Here is a 24862-nt window from a genome sequence, read left to right as displayed (position 1 = left end):
CACGAGAGCCTGAATCTATAAATTTTAAAGGTTGAAAATCATATCCTGAAAAATATCTCGTAAACTTGATAACAACTATGAAATTGAAGACATGTTTTGCTAAAATAATACACTTTTTTCGGCAACCGTCCGGGAAGTGCTCACTTCCCGGACGCTTTTTCTCTGAGAAAGTAGCATTTCCCGGCCTAGTCCGGAAAGTACGGACTAGGCCGGAAAAGAATCATAGAATCCATAGCAACCGAGATAACGGCTGACAGTTCATATGAAATTAGTTGTCAAAAATTTGCATGTTTTTTGATCGCAATCGCAATAAAATATGGAAAGCAGCAGCGATAGTGTTATTTTACATGGTTGCCGAAAAAATATTGTACGCAACACGCCCGAAAAAGGTTTTTTTGGACTCACAGACTTCCAGGATGAGCGTAAGCGAGTCCTGGAATTTTGTCTATTCGTCCAAAAAAACCATATTTTCCGGACTTGTTACGTACATATGTAAATTACTATTTCAGACTCTGTGATACAAAATACAAATGTCGACCACAGATAGCAGATTAACAACTTTCTATAATCTATGCGTTTGACGTTTAAATACTCACACATAACCAAATAAGGGATTTCCTCAAAAACTGTTACAAATTTCATCAAACCGATATGTGGTACATTTAACTCTAAAGTAAACAAATTATAGAAAAAATTAGATGTTAACAAGTGAAATAATCAGAAATAGCTAGGGCATAGTGAAACAGTAAAAGGTGGGTACTTTGAATGTTTCATATCAGTGATTTATTAGGTTAAGCTGTAGGAGAGATATTCAAATTTTGTTACAAGATAGAGATTGCTACCTCCTCAGTGATGGAAGAGTTAAAAATAAACATATTTGATTTCAATTCTACCGAAAATAACTCTGTTTTTAATCCTTATTTAGAGAATGCATTGACGTATATCAGTTCACAAGCTAATTCAAATTGAATTTGTTTTCTCTTTCATATATACTGCAGAAATAAATTTAGTGGGTCTCTACTTCTAATTCATGTGGGACCAAGATATATCCTAAGCTGTTAAATGTGTGTGAAAAAATCTTTCGAACCTTATTGTTAGCTAATGTTTATTGTTTTCAGATGTCTTTTCGTGTTGTAAGAAGTTCCAAATTTCGCCACGTCTATGGGCAAGCTTTAAAGAGGGAACAATGTTATGACAACATAAGAGTTAGCAAAAGTTCTTGGGATTCTACGTTTTGTGCTGTGAACCCAAAGTTTCTGGCTATCATAGTTGATAGTGCCGGTGGAGGAGCTTTCATAGTATTACCTTTGAACAAAGTAAGTATTCATAAAAAATTATCTCTTCTATATTTATCGACATTCATATCTTTTTTGACTTCTTGGGTGTGGATTTATATTATAAATATTGTAGACTGGTACTTTCAGTGCCTTGTTTCAAAAGTAATATGATTCCATATACAATCACACAGATAAAATGTACAGATAAGGTATAATTAAATACAATTCAATTATATTTTTAAACTTCTTTCTAATGTTGATATGACGGGTTAGGCAACAGGAAGAAACTAACATGATGAGAGATAAGAAATGATATACAGGATGTTTCAAGGCATATATTATTCTTGTTGATAAGGAAAACATTTATTGCAACACTTAAAAGATTTGAAACCATTATAGGTTTACTGGTCCACAAGATTATAAAATAAAACAATGGAATCTTCCTGTAAATGCAGTTTGTTTTCAAAATTAAAGATAAGAAAAAAATCAATATTAAGGGGTTTTGGAAGAAATTCTTTCTTGAATTCCCATTTATTGTAATTATATCAGTTGCATTTGAGGGTCAAACATTTTGAATAATTCCTACATCATTTCAATCAAGATAATCAATTTGAGCAATTATATGTTTTTTATTATCATTCTTGCTTTTTTGATAGCAGGTGATGTTCTTGTTGTCTTACTCCTAGGAAATGTCGTTTGTCCAAATGTTTCTCCTCAAAAACTGGATTGGGTTTTACTTGGCAAACCCTCAGTTTTAAATAAAGCATTTACGTTCATAAATAGATCATTCCAAAAATAAACTTAGTATGCAGTATTATTTTCATCTTGGTTTTCTGTCATCTGTTGTATTGAATGGCAATATATTCCATTACTTGCATTTTTATCACTTATAATTTATGAGGAAAATTTGAATGAAATATTTAATAATTCTTTGGATATTCAAGAGTATATGAGATTACTCGTTATTAGGTTTTTATATTCTCATTCTTGTTTTCTGAAGCTTCATCTGGACATATACGTAAGAAGCCACTGAAATTATAATTTTTCAGTAAAATATAAATTTGAAAATTAAATAATGAGTAATTAATTTCTTTAGTTCAATAGATAACTTCAAAATTAGGAGAAAATTATTTTATATTGGTGTTTTGAAGAAGTTTATCATGAGCTTGACTGTATTTTATAGTATTATGTCAAAATCGTAACAGAAATTCGTCAGTGAAACAATTCTTATGGTGGGTTTATGCACGCACCGTTCCTAAGAAAAAATCACTAAGAATTAAGTACAAAGAACTCTATCTATTATAGTTGTATTTATAATTACAATTATATCAGAGCTATTGATAAATTAACATCATTATTATATCACCATCAATGATTTTTCAATAGAAGATGTTGAGTTCCTCATAAAAAAGTTTATGGTACATGTTTTTTCTGTAAATCTGATCTTTTTCGAAGAATTTACTTTGATGCTTAGATAATATTCTTCATTTAATGTCTTGCCTACTGACAAGAATTTTGACTTCACAACACCCTGATAATTGAAGAAAACCATCAATATCATATTCACTTTTCACATTCCCTTTTCGATTTCTGTTGATTTTTACTTGTCAAACTTGTAAAAGCATGTCTTATAAGTTAGAATGCATTTTATGAATGTGAACTCGGATTTGACTGGTTCTCATTGATCTTCAGCAAGCTTTACATGATTGAATTTCAGGTTTTTTGTAATAAGTAAATGAGAGACAGAATTTTCAGTGGTTACCTCTCTCAAAAATAGCAAGGCAAATTTTCCTCCTTATTCCAACCGCTTTTGAGAACACTGAACTATTCATATCCACATATTTATGTTAGTCGGTCACCACAAGCTATATGCAACATTATCTGCGCTTCAATAAACAGAACTGGAAATTGAGTTGAATTGAAATTTAACATTTTGGTTGATGTTTTCGAATTTTGACAATCCCCTGAAGCAAATCTTTCGAATGTATTTTTGAACATAATGTATGTGAGATGTACTAAGAATCTAAAAGTGAAAAATGAACATTTTTCACTAAGAAATCTTGAATAAACAATTTTGAGCAGAGAAAAAATTTTAAATTATTCCAGTAGAAAGATGATATTGGAAAAAAAAAGATTGAAGTTAATTCCACTCTTTTAAAATTTTTGCTGTTCTTGAATTTGCATGCTAATCTATAGTTATAGTCCAAAACTTCTCAGGTTGGTAGAATCGCTGCAGATCATCCTCTAGTCGGAGGCCATAAAGGTCCAGTCCTAGACATAGCTTGGTGTCCTCACAATGATAATGTAATAGCAAGCGGCTCTGAAGATTGCGTTGTGAAAGTTTGGCATATACCGGATCATGGTCTTGTTAAAACACTGACTGAACCTATAGTTGATCTCATTTACCACCAGCGCAGGGTGGGTTTGGTTTTATGGCATCCAACGGCTTTGAACGTACTGTTGACAGCTGGAAGTGACAACCAAGTTGTCATTTGGAATGTTGGTGAGTTATTTTTATACCCTAATTATTGCAATACTTTTCAATACATGGGAAATTTATCAAAAAAAATTTTATTCTTCATAGGTACTGGAGAAGCTCTTGTGGAAATAGATTGTCATCCTGATATAGTGTACAGTGCGTGCTTCAACTGGGATGGATCGAAGCTTCTTACCACTTGCAAAGATAAGCAGATTCGAATCATCAACCCACGAACTGGTGAGATAGAATCTGAGGCAGTATGTCATGAAGGTAAGAGCTTTATATGTATATTCGTATATTTTGTATAGTAATAATTTAGGAATGTATCTACTGATATTTTTGTCTTTATGACAGAGCTGTTAATAATAATAAAATTCTATTCTATTGTATAATATTAATATATTTTGTATATTAAATTCTAATATTTATGTTTGTTTTATTATAGGTTCCAAAGCAACTAGAGCCATTTTCCTCAGGCACGGTCTTGTATTCACTACAGGTTTCTCAAAGATGTCTGAAAGACAATACAGTTTACGAACACCAGACTGTCTGGATAAACCAATTGTGATGGTTGAACTTGATACCTCGAATGGAGTTATGTTCCCTCTTTATGATCCTGATACAAATTTAGTATACTTGTGTGGCAAAGGCGACTCTGTCATAAGGTTAATTTTCAAAGAATCATTTTAAAAAATTCTTATTGATTAAAAACGTTCAGATTTTTTATCCGTTAATATTACAGATACTTTGAGATTACTGCGGAACCTCCTTTTGTCCATTATATCAACACTTTCCAAACTCCCGATCCTCAGAGAGGAATTGGTATGATGCCAAAGAGGGGATGTGATGTGACCTCATGCGAAATATCCAGGTAATTAAAAATAATGCTTAAATATGGATGATGATTCAAAATTTGAATGTATTCTGTTTGCAAAGTTTTACTCTCATATTTTTCTTTTATTAATTTATCATTTCAATGCCTTAGGTTTTACCGTCTCAACAACTCAGGCTTATGTCAAGCGATAACAATGACAGTTCCAAGAAAATCTGAACTCTTCCAAGAAGATCTTTACCCAGATACAATCGGTGATACTTCAGCCTTGAGCGCTGAAGAATGGATTGAAGGAAAAGATGAAGATCCAGTGCTAATTTCTCTAAAAGATGGTTATAAACCACCAGAATCTAAGGCATCGATTTCTGTGTCGAAGAGGTCCAACATTCTAAATAAGATGCCTCCAAAGAGTGGTGGGGGTAAAAGTTCATCGCAAGCTGAATCCATACCTGTATGTATTTTTTCACTCATTTCTAAATGTTCCAAAAATATATATATATATTTTGAATTATTTTTCAGTCTCAAACCCTCCAGGAGTTTGCAGATGAGATTCGTAAACTTAAAGCTATGATAGTTAAGCATGAAAACAGAATTCGAGCCCTAGAAGCTGAAGCGGCTTTGAACAAGGTGACAAAGGAAGATGATGAAGGAAGTGGAGGAGATGGGCTCAACGCTACTCCAGCCCTGGCGTCTGATGAAGTCTGATATGTAGATTTCTTTCAGGAAAATCCCAACCTTTCTCAAACAGAAAGATTCCATGTTTGAATAGGACTTGCAGAGATTAAATGAAGCAAATGGATCAACAAATAAGGTAAATTTGAAGGAGTTTATTTAAAATTTTGATTGGATAACATTCATGATGATTTTTTTTATAGATATCAGTTTATAGTTGTTTTAATTGTCCTTTATGTGTTGATCCAAAAAGGTTTCTCTGTTGGTGTTTTTATCCCTCCCATTTGTTATTTATTCAACAAAAAGTACCTCGTCTTCTATTTTCTGCAAAAGGAATCGAGAAAGTCCCTTTTAAGATGTATTCTATATCGTTTTATCGCAATTTTTTTTCTTGCTTTCATGCTCAAAAATTATATTTTAGCGTCATTTCTATTTATTTATCCATATTATCATTTTTTAGATTACTTTCAATGGGAATATCTATTTTCATAGTATTTTTGTGTGATTTTGTACTTACCTCAAGTGCTCTTAGAAACTACATGGTGTCTAAAAATTTAAGTTTTCATCTAATTTCAAGTATTTATCATATCTTCTTGGCTTTCTTTTGAAAATATTCAATTACTCTAACTGAAATATGCTCTATTTGTGGATTAGATCAATATTAGATGCAATTTTTCATATGTATCATTTCAAATTTAAGTGAAAATCTGTGCTTGATATTTCATTGGCTGACTAGAAAAATAGAAATTAATTTCTGTTGTCTTATGAAGATCAAACATTAGCATTGCATTCTTGAAATTACACAATAGAGTTGTTATTGATTGGAATGGTATATCATGTTGTTTACTGTTGGTTTGATAAATTAACCAACCAAGAAGAATGATAAAGGATAATCTTTCGAAACAGGTTTCTAATTTCATAATAATTTCTTATTTTACTAGTTACAGTAGTTTTCCTTGATTTCTCCTGTTGAATAACAACATATCAAATCAGGAAATTCCTATAGGTAACTTGAATTTGATAACATTCTACCAAAGATTTTCTATTTTTACACCTAATTATTATCAAGACAATAATTAAAAGAAAAAACAAACGAATTTAAGCACCTAAATTGTTGAATTTGAAATATTTGCATCAATTGATGAATAGGAAATTTTTATACATCGAAGAAGAGGCCAAATCATTTACCCGCAATATAAGAAATATTTAGCCAAAATATATTTGATATTATTTAATGATCGTTAAAATTGATATTCGAATCGTCAATACTAATTGTCAATTCATGCACAAACTATGGTGCCTAAACAAAATTGAATTTTTTTTGTATAAATAATACGAATAAAATAGAGCTTTGTGTGATATAATATTGAAAGTATATGTTTGGTTATTTTCTATATATTGTAACAGCTCAATGTTCATAAAAATAGAATTATAGTGTTTTATTATTTTATTTTTAAAATGTTCATCTAACACTATTCAATAGTTTTTTTATTTTATACAAAAATTGTTAATAATATATCAAGCTTAGCTTATTAATTCTCAAAATGATTGTATCAAGTTTTTCTATTTTAAATATAAACTATTTGTGCATTGTTATAGCTGCATATTGGTCACAATAAATTTTGATTGTTGAGAAATTATGGAAATATTTAGGGTATATAATATAAGCTGTGACATTTTGTGACTTATTTTTTCTGCTCAAAAAATCGAAGTTTTGTGTGCTGGCTTCTAACAAAAATAATGTATATAATTGTATAAATTGTAGCTTTTTTTTAACTAATAAATACTTTTGAAGTTTGTTTTGTACTTCGAAGTTACCAAAAATAATTCTATTTATTCAAATACAGTACAAGAGTCATCAAAGTACTGGTTGGTCCATCTTGTTTAAACTCAGAACTTCTGAAATCCCAAGAGAGATATAAAAATATTCGGATGTCTACTTAACATTCAATTTGTGATTCCTTCTGAATGAATAAAACGTGGGCTATAGGAAATTTAACTTTATTCATCATAATTTTTATAAATAACGTTAAGCACTAAAATTAATTAAATAAGAATTATATATAATTTATACTTCATTTTCTTATCACTTGGGGTACAAAATCAGGTTGTATAGCTTTGTTTAAGCATTGTGAATACATTTCAAGTCGCTGCGTCATCCTAAATCCCCATTTGTCTCTCACTTGTCTACATAGATTCAGATCTAATTCTGCAATTAGGAGACCATTCCTCACTCTTGACAAACCCTAGAAAAAATCAGAAAATTCATGAAAAAAGTGAATGGTCAAAGGGTAAAATTAAGAAAAGTATTGGATTATTACTTGATTTTTTTTAAAATGCTCGCATTTTAATAACTGCTTAAACTTTTCAACAGGTCTATAGTAACAACCAATTATGAAGTTGAACTTCTATTGTAGAGAAAAGTATTTTTTTCATAGTTTAATAGATTCTTGTTTTTTATACTGGGCAGTTATTAAATTATATTTTTTTATATACATGCTGGTTATACAATTTGTTTTTCTATATATAGATAGAAATATTTCAATTTTACATTGTACTCAGTATTCTATCAAAGTAAGTACACCTTTATGTGTAGTTAAGAGAAATATAATTGTCTTGATAGTTGAATTTAGATTTTTATATTCAAATACCTGTTGAAGGTTTAAGATATTGATTCAAGAATTAAGAAGCAGAAAAAACCTCAAAAGTACTTTTTATATATGAGCTATTAAGCCCGTACACATAGTCGACACTACAATGTCTTAAGTATTCATAAACAAAGACATTTTTTTTTATTATGTTGAAACATTTAATAGAAAATGTATTCATATCAATGAAACTCGTACATTACAAGTCTGTTAAAATAGAAATTTATAAATAACCCAACAAAGTCAATGAATGAAACCGTGTTATCTGGGTGACAACACAGATAACCTTTAATAAAAAACCCGCAGGCGCAGACTACAATGATAATTGATTTAACCTATTACACAGTCGATTCGATTCCTTCTTTTCCTGTTTACGTGCCACTTGTTTTAAATGCGTGTTATTCCAGATTGATTATATGTTAAAAAATCTTATTTCACCATAATCAGCTGTTCAAGTTGCAGCGGTATTTTTTCCATCAAATTGTTGAACGTCGATTAAGATAGCGCTAGCTAAAGTGCAGAAAGGATGCAGTGATCCTTTTTATCTTTCACCTCATTACCTCGAGCAAAGACAAAAAGGTCAATTCATCCAGTTTATGTTTCATTTAAATTTTTTTTGTAGACCTATCTGTGATGTTCTAGTATAGCACTTTTTTGTATCACCTATAATTTGACTTGGAAACTTATCATTGTACCAAATTTCAATAGGTATATTACCTAAATGGAAAATGTTGAAGTAGAAAAAAGGGACTTGACCTGAGGAAATGAAGAATTGTTAGAAAAATAGAGATGAAGTTTTTATCGTGAGAAATAGCAGACTATAATTCGCAGAGTAAGACCAAAAAAAAAACTCCTAGTGACGGAGGCTCCAAAGAATGGATAGCAGAGTTTAGATATCGGACTATAGAGAATTGGAAAAATATCTTGCATTACGCACCTATGCTAAATTTTATGAGACATCCCGAATAGATAAGAAAAAATAGTATAGTGTGCAACATGTGAGGAAAGTCCTTTTCTCGCTCGTGTGTTTGCGGCACTCGCCTTTCAGGCACAAACTTCCACACTCGCGAGAAAAGTTGGACTTTCCCCACTTGTTTGTACTAATTTGGCAAGAGTAAGGAATATTTTTTTCTACAAGCGCTTGAAATAAATTGAAACTCAAAAGATTTGAATAATTATTCCTATACACATGAAAGGCATTCGGTGCATAGAGGCATGACAAAATTTAATTTATTCTTCAATACTTCTATCCATGCGAAAAAGAAATAGCAGTAGTTTTTTCCGCATTGTGTGGGAAAGTCACTCTTTCTGACTCAAAATGCGTGTGGAAAAAGAGTTGAAACCGCACGCTTGTAGAAAAAATCAATTTCAAGCTTCGTGAAAATTTTCGTGGTGTATAGTCTTCAGAACCATAAAACATTCAAACAGAATATCGAAAAAACCTAATATTTCAGTGAATAGAGATCCAACTGAGTTGAGGTTTTCAATTGTAAATCAAGTATAACTATCTTCTTCTACCTTTAGCTGTGAATTCTCCGTTTGCTTATCCCCATACCTTCGGTGGTCATCCCGGATTTCTTCTACTATTGGGTCGTTCATGTTTGCAGAAGTATGCAATTCTGTCTGACTTCATCCTATTAACATGGCCTCTCCATTCCATCCTTCTTTGCCTACTTCACCGGACAACATCCTCTATACCAGACTTTTCTCTTATTGAAATTCTCCTTAAGATCTTCATTTCTACCGTTCTAAGTTTGGTTCTCTCTTATTCTGGCTACCAATGGCTTGCTGTTGGACTTCTGCATGGAGATCTCTATGAATGGCGATTTCAACTCCGAGATATTTGAAGCTCCTTGGCTGTTGAATGCCGGTGCTTTCTAGTTCTAATTTGCATCGAACGGGATCTTTACTTTACCATGCGTTTAATTTTGGCATTAGATATCTTCATGGTGCTTTGTTTGCTGATGATATTGAACTAATGTATTAGCCTCTGCAGTCATCTGTATCATTGGCAAAGCGAACAATGTTTATGTTGTGGCTTCCTATGCGGTATCCCTTCTTTTATCTCAAGGATTATAGTATGCGGTCCTTTGTCAGTCTTGGCAGGAAGTGGTCCAGTCATTCTCCTTGTGTACCTATGTTTATGGTGGTAGGTTCTTTGGATCCATCGATTGTTTTGATTTCAGTTGATGATTATTACAGAATATCGAAAAATAATGAGGAAAGAACTGACCTAAAGTATGGAGCTTTTGAGAGCTCATGTTCACCAATTGCACCCTGGGAAATACCTCTATACCTACAGCTCTTGGTATCCAAGGCTATAATTCGAGCATGAATGACGAGACCTCCAAAGCTGTCGCATCAGTGTTTTCAGTTTTTACTAATATTTCAATACGTTATTTTAAATTCAATGAGCTGTCGCATTTATTTTTGGGGGCAATTCGAATTGCCCCTACGACGACAAGACAAGAATTTTTGTCTCGATAACAACTTCTTCTTGAGAAAAAGTCATGAAATTAAAAAAATCTTGTCTTGGCGTTTTCCTGACGTATTATATCTTGTCTTGACTCAATTAATTTTCACGATTTTGAATTTTCTTGATTAACCGGTGAGACCGTAAGTACATGGTGATTCTCCTGCGAACTCTTTATTGCATGGCAATAAATTATTCCCCCATATTTATTTGAAAATCTGGGAATATACTGGAGAAAATATCTACCCATCGTTATCGAAAATGGCGAAGGATTTTCTTTGAATTCCAGCAACATCTGTACCTATCCATGCAGAAATGCGATCTTAAACTGTTTTTGTCAGAGCTGCTCTTGAAGGAGCAGCTCTCTTAACAACAAAGCCAAGAATTCGGCTAGGCGATGACTCCATAAGAAGTCTTACGTGCCTTAAATTCACTCCGGCTTGAAAATGTGTTGAATTCAATATTTTTAAAATCTAGTTTGCAATTTTAGTTTCAGCTGGATTATCATTTATATTTATAATTTTCGAATCGTTATAGCAAAACATTTGTTCAATTCTAGTGACTCTTTCCACCCGAGAGGTGGCGATATGGGTGTCGCGCCACATTCTAGTGCGTCCCTGGCGGGTTTTTGAGGACCGCCGCGTTGCGACAGAGTCACCTCTCCACGATGAAGTCTTGGGGAGAGATAGTTAGATGGCACAAATGAAACGATCTCGGGACAATAAATCAAAATATGTTGTTTTTACTATTTAGAAAATACGAAAATAGGTTCGTCTTTGCGTTTATATAATTAGTCAAGTTATTTCAAGATTTTTGTTCGTTTCTTGAGGAGAAATGTTGGTATTGACATGAAATCTAAACTTACTTCTTGTCTTGAAAACAAGATCTTGATTTTCAAGAATCTGACGATCCCTAATTAACACGTTTTTGAGCTTCTGAACTAAGATATTTACATACCGGACTCCTGGATCCGTTGGGGGCGGTAACGTAGCTGGAGCCGTAGAAGTGGCCGAAGTTCCTGTGGGCGGGCTTCTTGTCGCCGCTGCAGAACTCCCTCGGGAAGATCTCGGTGCCGACGCGGTTGATAGCGCAGGTGAAGTAGCCGTTCGCGATTGCGTTACACCTGGCTTCGATGCCCCACAGGGGCTCACTCAGGTCGCCGATCTAAATTCCAGAAAAAAAGGGCCAAAATCAGAGACGTCCCTTTATCGGAGGGGCTTGGTGCGAAATATTACTCACTGTCGCGGAAGGGTTGAAGACAATCTCGGCGCCGTTCAGGGCGAACATCATCCAGTTGAGGGGATGGTGTCGACCGTAACAGATGTTCGCGGCTATTTTGCCGAATTCAGTCTGAAACAGAAAGGATTGGGGTTATTATTATTAGTCCAGCCAATATGTGTTTTTCAGGGGAAAGTTTTGGGGTAGTTTTCTTCGATTTTAAAGGAATTTTGGGAAGCTGAATCCGGATCTGAGGTTTGCCAACTAAAATTTCGTGACGAAACATTAAATAAATGCAAAAAAGGTAAAAATTCCTTTTTTTGGCGGTTTTTTGCATGTAACTCGGAAAATATCAATTTTTCGTGAATAACCTTACTATACAATCACAAAATAAATAAAATTTTTGGACAAATTCCTTTTATTTTCGTGTTTTGTCCGATAAACTGTTCTGGCTCAACGAAAGTTGAAAATTGGCGTATTTATCCGTCTCTATAAAAACCCACTTTTCGAGGTAGTTTTAATTTCTTCGTTTTGAGGTTGAGGTTTGCCACCAAAATTTGGTTGCGGAACATTGTACTAATTCCAAAAAAGTGAAAAACATCGTTTTTTGAAAGTATATATCAGTTTTTCGCGAATAACTTTACTATACAAAAACATAGTAAATAAATTTTCCTACGAATTTTTTTCCTTGATGCTTTTTATCAGATAAACCGTTCTGGCCCAAACAATAGTTGAAAATTTGCGTATTTTATCTGAATTTTATTTTTATTTTTAACTTCTAATACATATTGAGGAAATAATACAGTTTCTTTTTATTGAAGTACTCAAATTCAAATTTTTCTTTAGGGAAGTCAATCCAAAAAATTAATATTTTCCGACAAAAAATTACATTTTTCACTTTTTTTGCATTTTTTCAATGTTCCGTCACGAAATTATGGTGGCAAACCTCAGATTCAGATTCAGAACCCCAGAAAACATATAAACTCGAATAAATCAAAACTACCACAAAAAGGGTTTTTTGCGGAGATAGATAAACTACGCCTATATTTTGAATTATCGTTTGAGCCGGAACTGTTTATCGAACAAAAAAACTTATTGAAAGAAATTTTTAGGAAATTTTATATACAACTTCATTTTTGTATGGGAAGGTCATTAACGAAAAATGGATATTTGGCGAGTTATATGCGAAAACCGTCAAAAAATGATATTTTTCACTTTTTATTGCATTTTTTCCAATATTCCTTCACGAAATGTTGGTGGCAAACCTCAGATTGGGATTCAGCGCCTCCAAAAAACATAAAATCGAACGGCATTCTCTGTGTTTCCCGAGAAATTCGAATGTATTAAACAAATTTCTTTGATTTCAATGAACTCCAAACATGATTTTTTTATACCAAATTGACTAGTGTTTATCGAAGGAGTAACAAATTTTTTCTTCCTTAAATATTTAAATATTTGCGTGGAGCGTGGAGTTTTCCACGCTGAATCTCTGCTGAATCTGCTTAGTACAAAACCCCAAACCTGCATTCTTTAAGAGCTCCACTAGCACAATTTTCTTTTCAACCCATCTTTTCTGCATTCCCTCTAAAACCCCTTTTTACATTTACAAGAAATGAGCGTTAACAAAGTTTCTGGAGATGAGACTCGAGTGTCGTAACTGGAATTAGCCCATTTTTGTTTCTGTTCTATCCCCAATGCTCTGCATTTTGTTCATTTCCATATCGCTGCTGAACCCAGAACTCCAGAAACCTTGTTAAAACGCATTTCTTGTAAATGTAAAATGAGAAAGCCTACGGACACAGAAAAGAATATTGAGGTTTGAAGCCCCCACCAACAATTGCCAGTTAGAAATTAGTATGACTGGATTAATTTCCGCTTTCTCCACTATGAACATAATCAACCCAATCGCGGTCACCCCTGGGACCTGACAGCTCCCCCCCCCCTAACACTTATATTATGCGTTTCAAGCAGACAAGATACGAAATGGTCCCATCAAAAAACTTGAAGCCCGTAACGGCGACTCCCTCAAAATTTAAGGGCAGGGCCGCCCTTGAAACAATCGCTACACATATTTAATTTATTTAAGCATAACGATGCATACCGTTTTTTTCAGAACTAAGTATTCCATAATATAATGATAAAATATCAACATTCTAGGCCACCCCTTATAATTTCAAAATCTACGGAATCTTACTATTCTTGGCGTGAAATGGATAACTCGAAATTATATCGTATGGTTCCCAAAAGGCTGGGGGTCAATTCTCGAGATCGTCCGTTCGTTGAACGAATACATTCGCGACGTCATGAGCGTAGATTTGAGGATACTGCAATTCTCAGGAAACGAATCATGAGCTAATCTTTCCCAAATGTTCGCTCAAATATTCGGTCGACAATGAGTGCTCTTTATCGGACGTTGGCAGGACGTTGACGTTAGACGATTTAATTTATTCTCCTGAATTGTTGTGTGTTCAAGTAAAAATGTATATTGAATAAATTTGTGTATAGTAAAGGATTAAATTGATTGGGGCAAAATCTATTTGATATTTACAGAATCAAAATTATGTAAAAGTTTAACCGTTTCCTGGAATGGAATGGTGACTTTTCTATCATGCATTTAAATCATTCAATAATAACATTTTAAAATGCTTGATAATTTAAACATGTTAAAAATGGCGAGTTTCTTGTGCATCACTATTTGTCTTTACTGTTGAATAGTTTTTCGAGGTGATTCTTTCTTCATCTTTTATAGATGAATGACCCAACATAAATTATCAGTTATCGAAAACCAGACCGTCAACTAGTCCTATCAATCCTAATCTTCCTAATGCCTTCTAGTTATGTTATGATTTCAAAGCTTCCAAGAGATTAACCGTAAAATTTTCCATCGGTTTGATCAACCTATCTTTGCAAATATATTTGTTTAAGAAGAAATATATTATGGTCCCCCAAAATTTTTCTTAACTAGTTCATTGGTATCCTTATTTAACTTAATGTTCAAGAATCTAAGCCATAGAAGCTCTTTAATTTTTTAATTCGTCCTATACCAATTTTTTTTAGTTTACCCAGATTACCATATTAATTGATTTGATAATATTGAAGCTCAACACTTTGATAGTTACTATAGAATATCGAAGTAAATGGCGACCAATCCGTGGTCAAATTTAATTCTCTCCGCAGTTAAGTTTTTTAATGGAGGAAATCTGACTAATAGTTCCATAAATTTAGTTTTCCTGATAATTATGGAGGTATTTGATCGGAATTGAATTTTACTTTTATTTCTAGAGCAACAATTCCAAGCTTAATACTAAATTTCGTATTGATCGCGACTATAAAACCAGAAACAAGCAGAATATCGAAAAAAATCGATATTTCAGTGGAAACAGATCCAATCCCAGATTGGGATTTTGCGTACAGATATGAAATATCAATTTGTGCGAAATTTCGTGACAACAGAACCGTGATTAAAGGTATAAACACTAAACAGACGCAGACTGCAGGAGCAATGCGTTAGATGCGGCAGCGGGCAGACAAAACTACTGTGCGAACTGCGGGAAAACACTGCACGCTGCGTACCGAAATTAATTCGCAGACATCTCGCAATTCGCATGCGTTCTATTCGTACCGGTATGCACTCTTTCATATCCCGCCGTTGATTTCCATCCCGCAAAAGTTTCGTTTCCGTCCCAATCCCGCATAAATTATATTATTGTACCCTTCTCATCATATGAGTATAACAGAGTCTAATGTGCCTTATGTATGTTTGAAATTGTTTAATTTGTTGCCTAAAAATTTCATATGGAAACTAAATTATTCAAGAAAGAGATTCAATCAATTATTATTGAATGTGAACCCTATTCTATAGAACGTTTTTTTTTCCTGAGAATATTTGATTATGAGTTCTTTAACTGACGTATTTCTTTTCTATATACAAGATTTCTTAAATGAATGTTATTATTATTATTGGTCACAAACTCCGTAATATTTCTTTCGAACTCAAGTCAACGGCTTCCCCTCTGAAATTTTTTTCTAGCTACGGCATTGTCCGGTTCCGTAGAATTACCACAGAAAATGCTACATATGCTACTAGATGGTATTTTTTTTCCATCGGCAATGTAGAAAATCACTCACATCAAATACAGGGTGTCCAGTGTTGCCCTCGAAATAATAACTGGACTCGTTGAAGTCGCCTACGCGGGGGATATGGTTCTTCCTGTGCTTTCCCAGATAGTCCCCGTGGTTGTCGATGAACACGGCTGCGTTCCAGATCGTGTCGCCGTGGGTTTCGTCCCTTTCCAGTATATTCGACACAATTACCATATTGTACATTTTCGCGAGCTGAAACAGAAGCAATATCGTGTTAACACGTTGCATATTCGAGAATTGTGCGATGAAACGTACCTCGGATAGGAAGAGGGTCGAAGGACCATGTTTGGCATTTTCCGCGTATTCGGTCCAAGGTAATTTTTCCTTTGTGCAAAATGCGAAAGGCATATCTGAAAAATTCGGTTAAAGTAATGTCGAAAGGAAATATATATAAGTAATGTATTTTGTCTAAGTCGAAATACCCCACCGACACACTTCGATGCCAATTAAAGAAGGAATGCTCGGGCATGCTTTTGTCAGCTTTTGCCACGCAAATCATCGGATTTTTGATTTTCACGTACAAGCTTATCCTAAAGCAAGATCCATCTTTAAAAGACGATGTGGGCTGCAAGAAAATTTAGTGTAAGGCCAAGACATAAACAACTCGGTAGATCAAGTAGAAATTTATACTGATCTTTGCATGTTAAACATTCGACAATTCTGAAATACTCTTATTAGATACATAATATGAAAAAGCATAATAATAAATAATATCACTCTACGGAGTTTAAACCTTGGGTTATTCTTTCCGAAATCCGAATAGAATTTGTAAAACTTGGAATAGATTATATTAGGACTTTAAAGTAAAGAATATTGTATCCAGTTCCAGTATACTTGTAAAAATTCATAGTTTTAATTTCAAGACTGTAGGTTATCAATTTTTTGAGAAACGAATTTTGGATAAATCCAGGCTTTCTAAATGTCCTTCAATCCTGTATTTTACTCTTTTTGAATATAAGTTTATCGGTTGAATTGAAATGTCAAAAATAGTTTACAAGCTAATTCAAGAAGAACATATATAGTTAAAACAGGAAATAGAGAAACACTAAAGCGAAATCTTCCAAATTTAGGATATTCGGTTGGTCGTTTATAAAATCAATACTATCATAGCTTGGTCTCGACAAAAACATACTCTGCCTTTTAGAAAGCTAAATTGCTTAGATTATAAAACAGTAAGGGATTGAAGAGGTTTCAATTATGAGTGTACCAGTACCTATCTCGAAACTCATTGGAAAGATTGTCCACAGATTTAGTTCAACAGATGGGTAGCAGTAAGAGGTATAGTATAAAGTAGAGTTTTGGATTGAAAGTAAAAAATTTTGGGATTCTGTGATCGGTGAATGGAGGGTGACATTGTAGATTCAAACAATTCATAGATTAGAAGTATCGAATAGAGACCAAGATGTTTAAAAATGCTGATGTGTTACGGATTAGATTTTGAATTCTTGGCAACTCGACAACGGAATACCTACTCGAGCTGCCTACAAAAAAATGTATTTTCTTAAAAGGTGCCATATAACAAAATGTTTATATTTCCATAGATACTAGAGTGATATAAGCGACATGGAAAGAATGTGAAAATCAAGAGGATGACCGGAAGTAGCCTTAAATCCAAGGAGGCTGGTCCCTTCAAAGTTTAATCTTAGACTTTCCCAAGAGTGATTAGCACTCCAGTGTTTCTAAACATCTAACTAAAAACTTGGGAAAATCCAATATACCTAACTTAGAAAAAGGTACGGAGAAGATAAAGAAACCGTGACAATCATCATCGATGTAAACACCTCCTTGTTTCCTATTCTATGCATATAAATGCATAGAATAAACTTCATTAATCTATGAATAAAATACAATTTAGTATTCTAGATATTTTGCCATGAATTCTAGCGAAGGAATCACTTATAGTTTAGTTCAAAGATAACAGAGGTAGAGAATTGAGTTAGAAAGATCAGAACAGAGAATACGTCATATCTTTAAGTATGTAGTCACCTCTGCACTTCTGTTCAAACAACCGCGCCTCAATCATGTAACTGAACTTACTCCATGTTTCTTGGAAGCAGAAGATGTTAACTCCTCCAGCTGCCGCAGTTCGAATGGCGTCTTTTGCCATCCTGTGAACAGCCTCCCTTTGTTTTACTATGGGGGTTTCCGGACACATGGGAATCTTATTCTGGAAAATCCCAACCCTGACTATCCTTGGTGGACGAAGTTCTTCCTTCTCGCAGCTGAACTTGCAGGATAACACGTCAAAGTTGTAGTTTTCAGCCATCTTCGACACGTTTTCCGATAAAGGAAGTTCGCTAAAAAGTCAGAAACTCGTTAGGTGAGGTCATGAATGGAAATGAGACATTGAATGTACAGAATGTTTAGATTATTGAAACTTTCGATAGTTTCGAAAAGTTAGTTAGGGCGCCTAGATTCTCTCAAGAAATTGATAAATAGAAATGATCATCTTTTTGAAAGAACCTTTCATGCTCGATCTAGATTGCTTTTACTTTTAACATTTGGATTATTTAAATAAGTTGAAGTATTTGGAGGTCTGAAATAAAACTGAGAAAGAAAAATGAAATAGTATAAGTATGAAACGAGAAAAAAAGTGGAAGATATTCATGTATTTGAAAACCTTTATCACTCATTAAGTATGAATTTTATTGAGTGCTCGTTCCCTCTGCAGATAAATCTATCATTTCGTTACAATATCTGTAAATTATGAAGTTGAAAATATGGCCGTTCGGTGTTTGTATCACTGGATGTATGAGAACGTGTGCAACTTAGGGCATTGGAGACCATCAGCGAGCCTTCCCAATGACGAGATGGTAAAGAAAATTATCATCGAGAAAACCTTCACTACGATACTCAGTAGAAAAAAAGATTAGGAAAGAGAGTCCACAATCATATTCTCAAAAAGAATACCATTGAATGGTACACAGATGGTTCTAAAATCACGACTGGGTCTGGCGCTGGAGTATTCAGGACTGACACCAAACGCTCATCATCATCGTTAGGCTGAGTGTCTTTCAGGCAGAAATATTTGCAATAGAAAGATGTGTGGAAATTAACCTAGAAAGGAACTATCAGAAATGTGATATGGTAATACATTTTGACAGTCAGACTACAATCAAAGCACTGAGCTCACATATCATCGATTGTAAGATTGTATTGGAATGCCGAAGAAAACTCAATGAAATAGGCAAAAATAACAAGGTCCTTTTAATCTGGGTTTATGGCCACTCGGGAATGAAGAGGCCAACGAATTTGGTAGAAAGGGAGCTAAACTTCTTTCATTGGCCCGGAACCTTTCTGTGCTAGAGGTGAATGTACGTCCAAGGAAGAGTTTCAGAAGAAATAACCGAAAGAGAAATCTTTCTGGGTTGGATCATTCCAAAGATGTTCCTCAAAACTTTGACACTGCGAGATCCAAGAAGTATCTGGATCTCACCAAGAATATACCACACTTAGTTACTGGATTCCTCACAGGGCATTTGTCACCTTAGGAAACACCTAGAAAGGGTCTAGCAGAAAATGACGAGTTCAGATTTTGTGGAAAGGAGGAAGAAACTCCGGATCACCTGGTGACGGAATACCTCGCCATCACTAGCCAAAGCAAAATCTGCTTTGGACAAGAAACTTGTAGAAGTGAGGAAGTAGCCTCCTTGAAGCCATACCAGATACTGGAGTTCATTGGAACTCTGGAACTGGAAGGCGAGCTGTATATCACGTTATGGAGAGAATAGCTCTGATGGGGGGCATAATAGACCATTAGGTCGCAGTGAAACGGATCCTCTCCAATTAAATCTTAAATCTCATTACTACAAATTTGATTGAAATGAAATATTGCATTCAGATTTGAAATAACTTCATGCAGAGTTTCATGTTGATCGCATAATCAGAAAATTTCCGTGACCTCGAAGCCGATGGAGTTCAGATTTTGGGAGTTGATATGAAATAACAATTTCAAACTTCGTGCAAATTGTCAAGCTGAGCACATCATAGAAATATAGAAAATTCAAGAAGAATATTGGAAAGGATTCATCCAATTTCCGATGACACCAAATCCGATCTGGAGATATTTCGTGTAAATGTTTATTACCAATTTCAAGCTTTGTGCGAAATTTCGTGTTGATAGTGTCATTCCAGTGATAAACTCAACTAAATGATCTTTTCTCCGTCCACTACGTCGCATCACAAAACATTCAGGTCACGAAGTCGCGCGATGTCAACAAAACATGAAATATCGAAAAATTCCTACGCCCTGATGAGACCAGGTCCGCATTCGCTCCTTCTGACGTTGTGGAAAGTTCATCCTCTTATCAGTCGCAAGACCGTGATTATATTGCTGAGTCGGACCAGATCTAATTATAACCGGGATGCCACGAAAAGTGGGATAATTGCGTTTTTTTTTTCAAAACACTCGCCTTACGCATTCAGCTTGTTTGGACTTAGATAACGGTCTAGACATTATCAATCATAATTTCGCCGAGAAACTGGATAAATCCAGTCTGGGGTCTCTGTTTGTTGTTAAAATTAATTCCCTCTTCGTACGAGGCGATAAACCCGAGAGCCGTTACGAAAATATGCCTATATGGACGGAAATTTTTTTATCGCCGAAGGTTACAACAGTCTTGTCGATCTTTGCAATGACCTTTCGCTTCTGGTGTATTTTTGTTATTATTCTATTCTCCGCCATTAGACCGGTGCATGATGCATTACGTAAACTCATTAAATTATACTATTGCCATCGAAGCCATGTAAATATTTGAGTTGATTGTTTCTAGATCAGATCTAAAATTAGCAAGACTTTCGAAATTTCCACCGACATCACTTCACGTGGTAACATAACGATATCATCGATTCTAAATTTAATTTTTCCAGCTTTTACACTCAACGTCACGAAACTGATGAGTTGACGATAGGACACAGTAACAAAGCCTACACAGATCCCAGCCAGTTCTCCTAAATCGTACAAGCTCAAACTTCTCCTAGGTCCCAGTCGGGATAGAAAATATTGAATGTTCAAATTCGCTTCAATCAGAACATTTAGTTCATCTAGAAAAAACCATTTTCTCTATTAAAAATGATATCCAGCATTTTAAGAAATCGATTCATAATACGTGATTCAATAATCTTTTGAAAGGTTGTATCATAACAAAAAATATAAATTTTTAAACTAAATATATCATCTGCTCAGAATTTTCCTAATATGCTTCTCTATTAGAAATATTAGTTGAAGTGGTTCATTTCATAATTCATAACTAGAGAAACCAACGTTGAGAACCAAAACAACCTGGTAAGTATTTCGAAAGAAAGCTATCACAAACATAAATTGCGTCAATTGAAATAATAACGAAACAACTGAAAATTTTCCATTTACGAGAACAAAGCATTAAGTCTCTGTAATAATCAGTATTGATAACAATAAAAATTGGCCCTCTTTGCGTCAATACCGATACTGAACGGCTAGAAATGTTAATTGAGCTTTTGTAGAGCCTTTCAAAGTTTGCAAATTTGCCTCGCGATAACAGAGGAAAAAACCGAATTGGAATTGAAAAAAAGATAACCATTTCGAAGGATATCTACTGAATTACTTCAAAAGAACAAAGAGAAATAGGAAAATCCTTATGAAAACTTGGCGGCTTGGTCTTGGTAATTTTGCAAGCTACATAAAGTGCTGCTTGAAGATTTAAAACCTATTTCATTAATTTTTTTCGATTTGAAATCATGACATAGTACAAATAGCATAAAAAAATTACAAAATTCTTAGGTATTATTCAAGGAATGAATTGGAATAGAATGGAATTCATTATTATCTATTTACATATCAAACATGTTACGAGGGTTGTTGATTAAGAAAACAAACCATGCTTGGAGATTGCTGCTGTAACATATTTCTTCGATTGATAATACGTTACGATTGCCGTGTGGGGTATTTCCACAAGTTAAGATAACGATAAACTAAAACTTTTGGTCGATATATTATAGATTTGATTTGAGGTGACTTAAAATGAAGCCAAAAAGCTAGAGAGGTTCGGAATCGTATAGGTAAGTACTAGACAACATCAAGTGTTCTTCAAATGAACTAAAATTAACACTGGATTGTCTTCGGATGCAAATAAACTGAAAGTTGTACATATATATAAAAAAACAATGAACTCAAACAGAAATCTTAAGGGTAAAAACTGACGAAATGTTTCAGAAACCTTCAGACACTAGTTGAAGTTCTTGATGGTATTTTAATTTCGCAAGTAGTTTATCGTGTTTCTTAAATATTTAAGAGAATTTTGTCGTCATAAAATATGACGAAAAGCGCAAATAACGATGAATGAATATGAATAGATTGGAAGTCATTCTTACACACGTTACGAGGGCTGTCCATATATAAAAGTAACAAATGAATTCAAACAGAAATCTTGAGAGTTAAAACTGACGAAATGTTTCAGAAACCTTCATACACTAGTTGAAGTTCTTGATTCTTGGTGGTATTTCAATTTCGTAAGTAATTTATCGTGTTTCTCAAATATTTAAGAGAATTTTGTCGTCATAAAATATGACGAAAAGCGACAATAACGATGAATGAATATGAATAGATTGGAAGTCATTTTTACACACGTTACGAGGGCCGTCCATCAAGAAAACAAACCGTGCTTAGAGACTGATTAATGATTACTAATGGACAATATACTTCAATTGAAAATAGCTCCCAATTAGCATGAGGACTATTTCCACAAGACAAACTTGGACTATTAAAACTGCTGCATGTAACAATTTTATATAAAAAAGACACAATGAAGCAAGAAGCTGCAGAGTTTCAATTTTCGGAAATATATCACTTAGATTGATAATTTTCCTCAAATGGACTGAAATGTTGGAGTTGTACAAATGAAAAAAATCAGAATTAAATATTATCCAATTATCAACAATAATAATTAGGATCCAAATATATCGTAAAAAGCAAATTTGAAAACTAAAAAGAAATAAGAAAGAAAAATTGAAAGACTTACTAGGTCTCCGTTCCGAACAGCACATTTTTGAGTTTCTTGTAATCATCAGGTGGTAACTTCTTCAGTAGCGCCTCGACACTCTCAAACTCCTCCATCAAATTGGACATGGTGCACGTAATTTCTTTATCGTCGTCTGTCGAGAAAAATCTGCATGAAAGTCCCACCTTTAACTGCGGTTCTCTGCGCTGGTAAGCCTTTATAAACGAAGAACGATCAAGGTTAGACAGCCAGTCAAGTGTTGACTAAAGCATTAAATTTCGAGATTAGGGGTTTGTCTTTCGGACCCGACTCCGTATATCTATCTGTTCGCAACTAGAGTGTACTGTATCTATTTATAATCGTATGATGGTTTACGGAAGAGTACCGCTTGTTTTATAGTTCCTCCTTATCGTTGTTGGACCGTTTCAGGATCGTACCCACGGGATTTGAGAGTGCCAATTCGTGTACGCAACGATCGATGCTGGTGTCGACATTTTTCCCGCTTTCAAGGCGACTCTCCTCTCAGCGAGACCACTTTTTTCGGAAGTTAATTGCACCAGCGCAAGAACTGATTGAAGGATATGTTCACAGGATTTATGTGCACGCTTTGATGTAACCCAAAACATCGAACGTGATTTGCCGAAAAGTTAATCCGTTAGGGCTTCCTCAAGGTTCTGTCCTAGACAACTAAAGGTTTTCGCTACACTTGTAGAGACTCTTTAAAAGTAGACACTTTTAAATAGGATAGTCAAAAATGCATCTTTTGGAAATGAGTTTCATTACAATGTCAGTATTTCTGGATAATTCCACCCCCTGCCCTTAAAATCTGCACCACCGACTAATTCTAGCATTTTCAGTTATTGCGCATGACTACCTACTGATTTGAAACCAGTTTCTTATGGTGAGTTTATGCACCGTTCCTATGAACTAAAAAGAACTGAACGCTAATAAATCAACGAGAGCGTTTATGCATTTGGATCTACCCCCTATGTAGATCTATACCAACAAGGTAGACCTGCTGGCTTACTAGATATTATACTAAAGAAAAGAGAGATCATAGAAATCAATTGCCGCGTTTTTAATGGGACACCATATATTTTTCATCGCAGATGTCAAAAGGCAAAAATGTCATCCGTTTCAAATACATACAGGGTGTTCTGATTTGTTTCCGACAAACTGAAATGGTATCACATCACATCATGAAATGATAGATCACATCATTTTAAGCAAAAAAGTTCCTATGAACATGGGTCCGGAAATGCTTCGTTTCCGAGATACAGGGTGTTAAAGTTGAAAAAATAATTCGCGTTTTCTTTAATATGTTTTGACTGCTTCGAAATCCTTTCATGAAATTATTCCTATTCAAATATTAAATTTAAATTCATTTTGAAAATTTCTAAGGCGAAATGCATGCGGATTTACTATTGCCCACTAATAAGTAGAAGTGGTATGCTATGTAATTGTTGTTTTTAAGTGTTCTGAATATTCTGTTTCCTGAAATATTGCGTTGTTGGGATGCTTTACGAATACTGAGTTTTTATTTTCTTCGAAGGTCTGTAAAATCCTATTTCTCTGTAGATGATTTCTTCTTTGTATGCTTCGTTCGGGCCTTTGGTAACCAATACCATTTTCCTGTATTTGTTGATAAGCTATTAACTTAGTTAACTATAATTATAATTAATGACATCTGAACCTAACACACTTTAAATCTGTCATTGTGTATAGCCATTTTAAATCTATTGCCGCAACAATTGTTGAATGTAAAACAATCAATCATTCGAAGATGTCATTTGTGCATTCAACAGAACGGTGGACATTTCGAACACCTTCTTTAAAAATTATTATGTTATTTTGTTTTGTTCTAAATTGTTACTTCTAAAAAATATTTAATTTAAAATTATTACAAATTTGTTTCTACATGTTTTAGAGATTACAAAAATATGGATTTGGCTTTAAATGCGTTTTTCTCTGAAACGGTTGCCCCTAGCAACTTGAATGAGTTATACCTTTTTTACAAGAAAAATTAGGGGAATCGATTTTTTTAGTCCAGAATGACGTACAGGGTAGCACAGAAAAGTTGCTACGGTTTAAAGGGGACGAAATGATTGCCAGTGGCGCCCTCTAGAAAATACAACCAAATCGACCA

General features: G+C 34.1%; 2 protein-coding genes across 6 annotated transcripts in view; one reads left to right on the top strand and one right to left on the bottom strand.

Moving 5' to 3' along the window:
* The first annotated feature begins 580 nt into the window (after nucleotides 1-580).
* LOC123676746 (coronin-6) lies at nucleotides 581-7058 on the top strand. 3 transcript variants are annotated; one of them, XM_045612917.1, is made up of 8 exons: nucleotides 581-752; nucleotides 1119-1316; nucleotides 3480-3780; nucleotides 3862-4026; nucleotides 4202-4421; nucleotides 4499-4627; nucleotides 4742-5039; nucleotides 5108-7058. In XM_045612917.1, the coding sequence occupies exons 2-8, from the start codon at nucleotides 1119-1121 to the stop codon at nucleotides 5291-5293; spliced, it is 1497 nt and encodes a 498-aa protein (XP_045468873.1). In that variant the 5' UTR covers nucleotides 581-752; the 3' UTR covers nucleotides 5294-7058. The 3 variants fall into 3 exon arrangements, with proteins under 3 accessions (XP_045468873.1, XP_045468875.1, XP_045468874.1); XM_045612919.1 differs by having other exon boundaries at nucleotides 582-752; nucleotides 3495-3780; XM_045612918.1 differs by lacking the exon at nucleotides 581-752 and adding an exon at nucleotides 909-1064.
* Nucleotides 7059-7245: 187 nt separating this feature from the next.
* Nucleotides 7246-24862, bottom strand: part of LOC123676747 (beta-ureidopropionase) — a 30695-nt gene continuing 13078 nt past the window's right edge. Inside the window, exons 2-8 of one of the 3 annotated variants that reach the window (XM_045612920.1) lie at nucleotides 22738-22931; nucleotides 17780-18039; nucleotides 15998-16092; nucleotides 15728-15934; nucleotides 11621-11731; nucleotides 11339-11545; nucleotides 7246-7506 (exon numbers count right to left, since the gene is read on the bottom strand). In XM_045612920.1, the coding sequence (XP_045468876.1) occupies nucleotides 7336-7506; nucleotides 11339-11545; nucleotides 11621-11731; nucleotides 15728-15934; nucleotides 15998-16092; nucleotides 17780-18039; nucleotides 22738-22931 (1245 nt within the window). In that variant the 3' untranslated portion in view covers nucleotides 7246-7335. Of the gene's footprint in view, nucleotides 7507-11338; nucleotides 11546-11620; nucleotides 11732-15727; nucleotides 15935-15997; nucleotides 16093-17728; nucleotides 18040-22737; nucleotides 23091-24862 lie in introns of those variants that run through there. The other 2 variants (XM_045612921.1, XM_045612922.1) reach the window with 2 other exon arrangements.

The sequence above is a fragment of the Harmonia axyridis genome, chromosome 3 (assembly GCF_914767665.1).
Source record: "Harmonia axyridis chromosome 3, icHarAxyr1.1, whole genome shotgun sequence".
NCBI lineage: Eukaryota > Metazoa > Arthropoda > Insecta > Coleoptera > Coccinellidae > Harmonia > Harmonia axyridis.
This window is presented reverse-complemented; position numbering and strand designations above follow the sequence as displayed.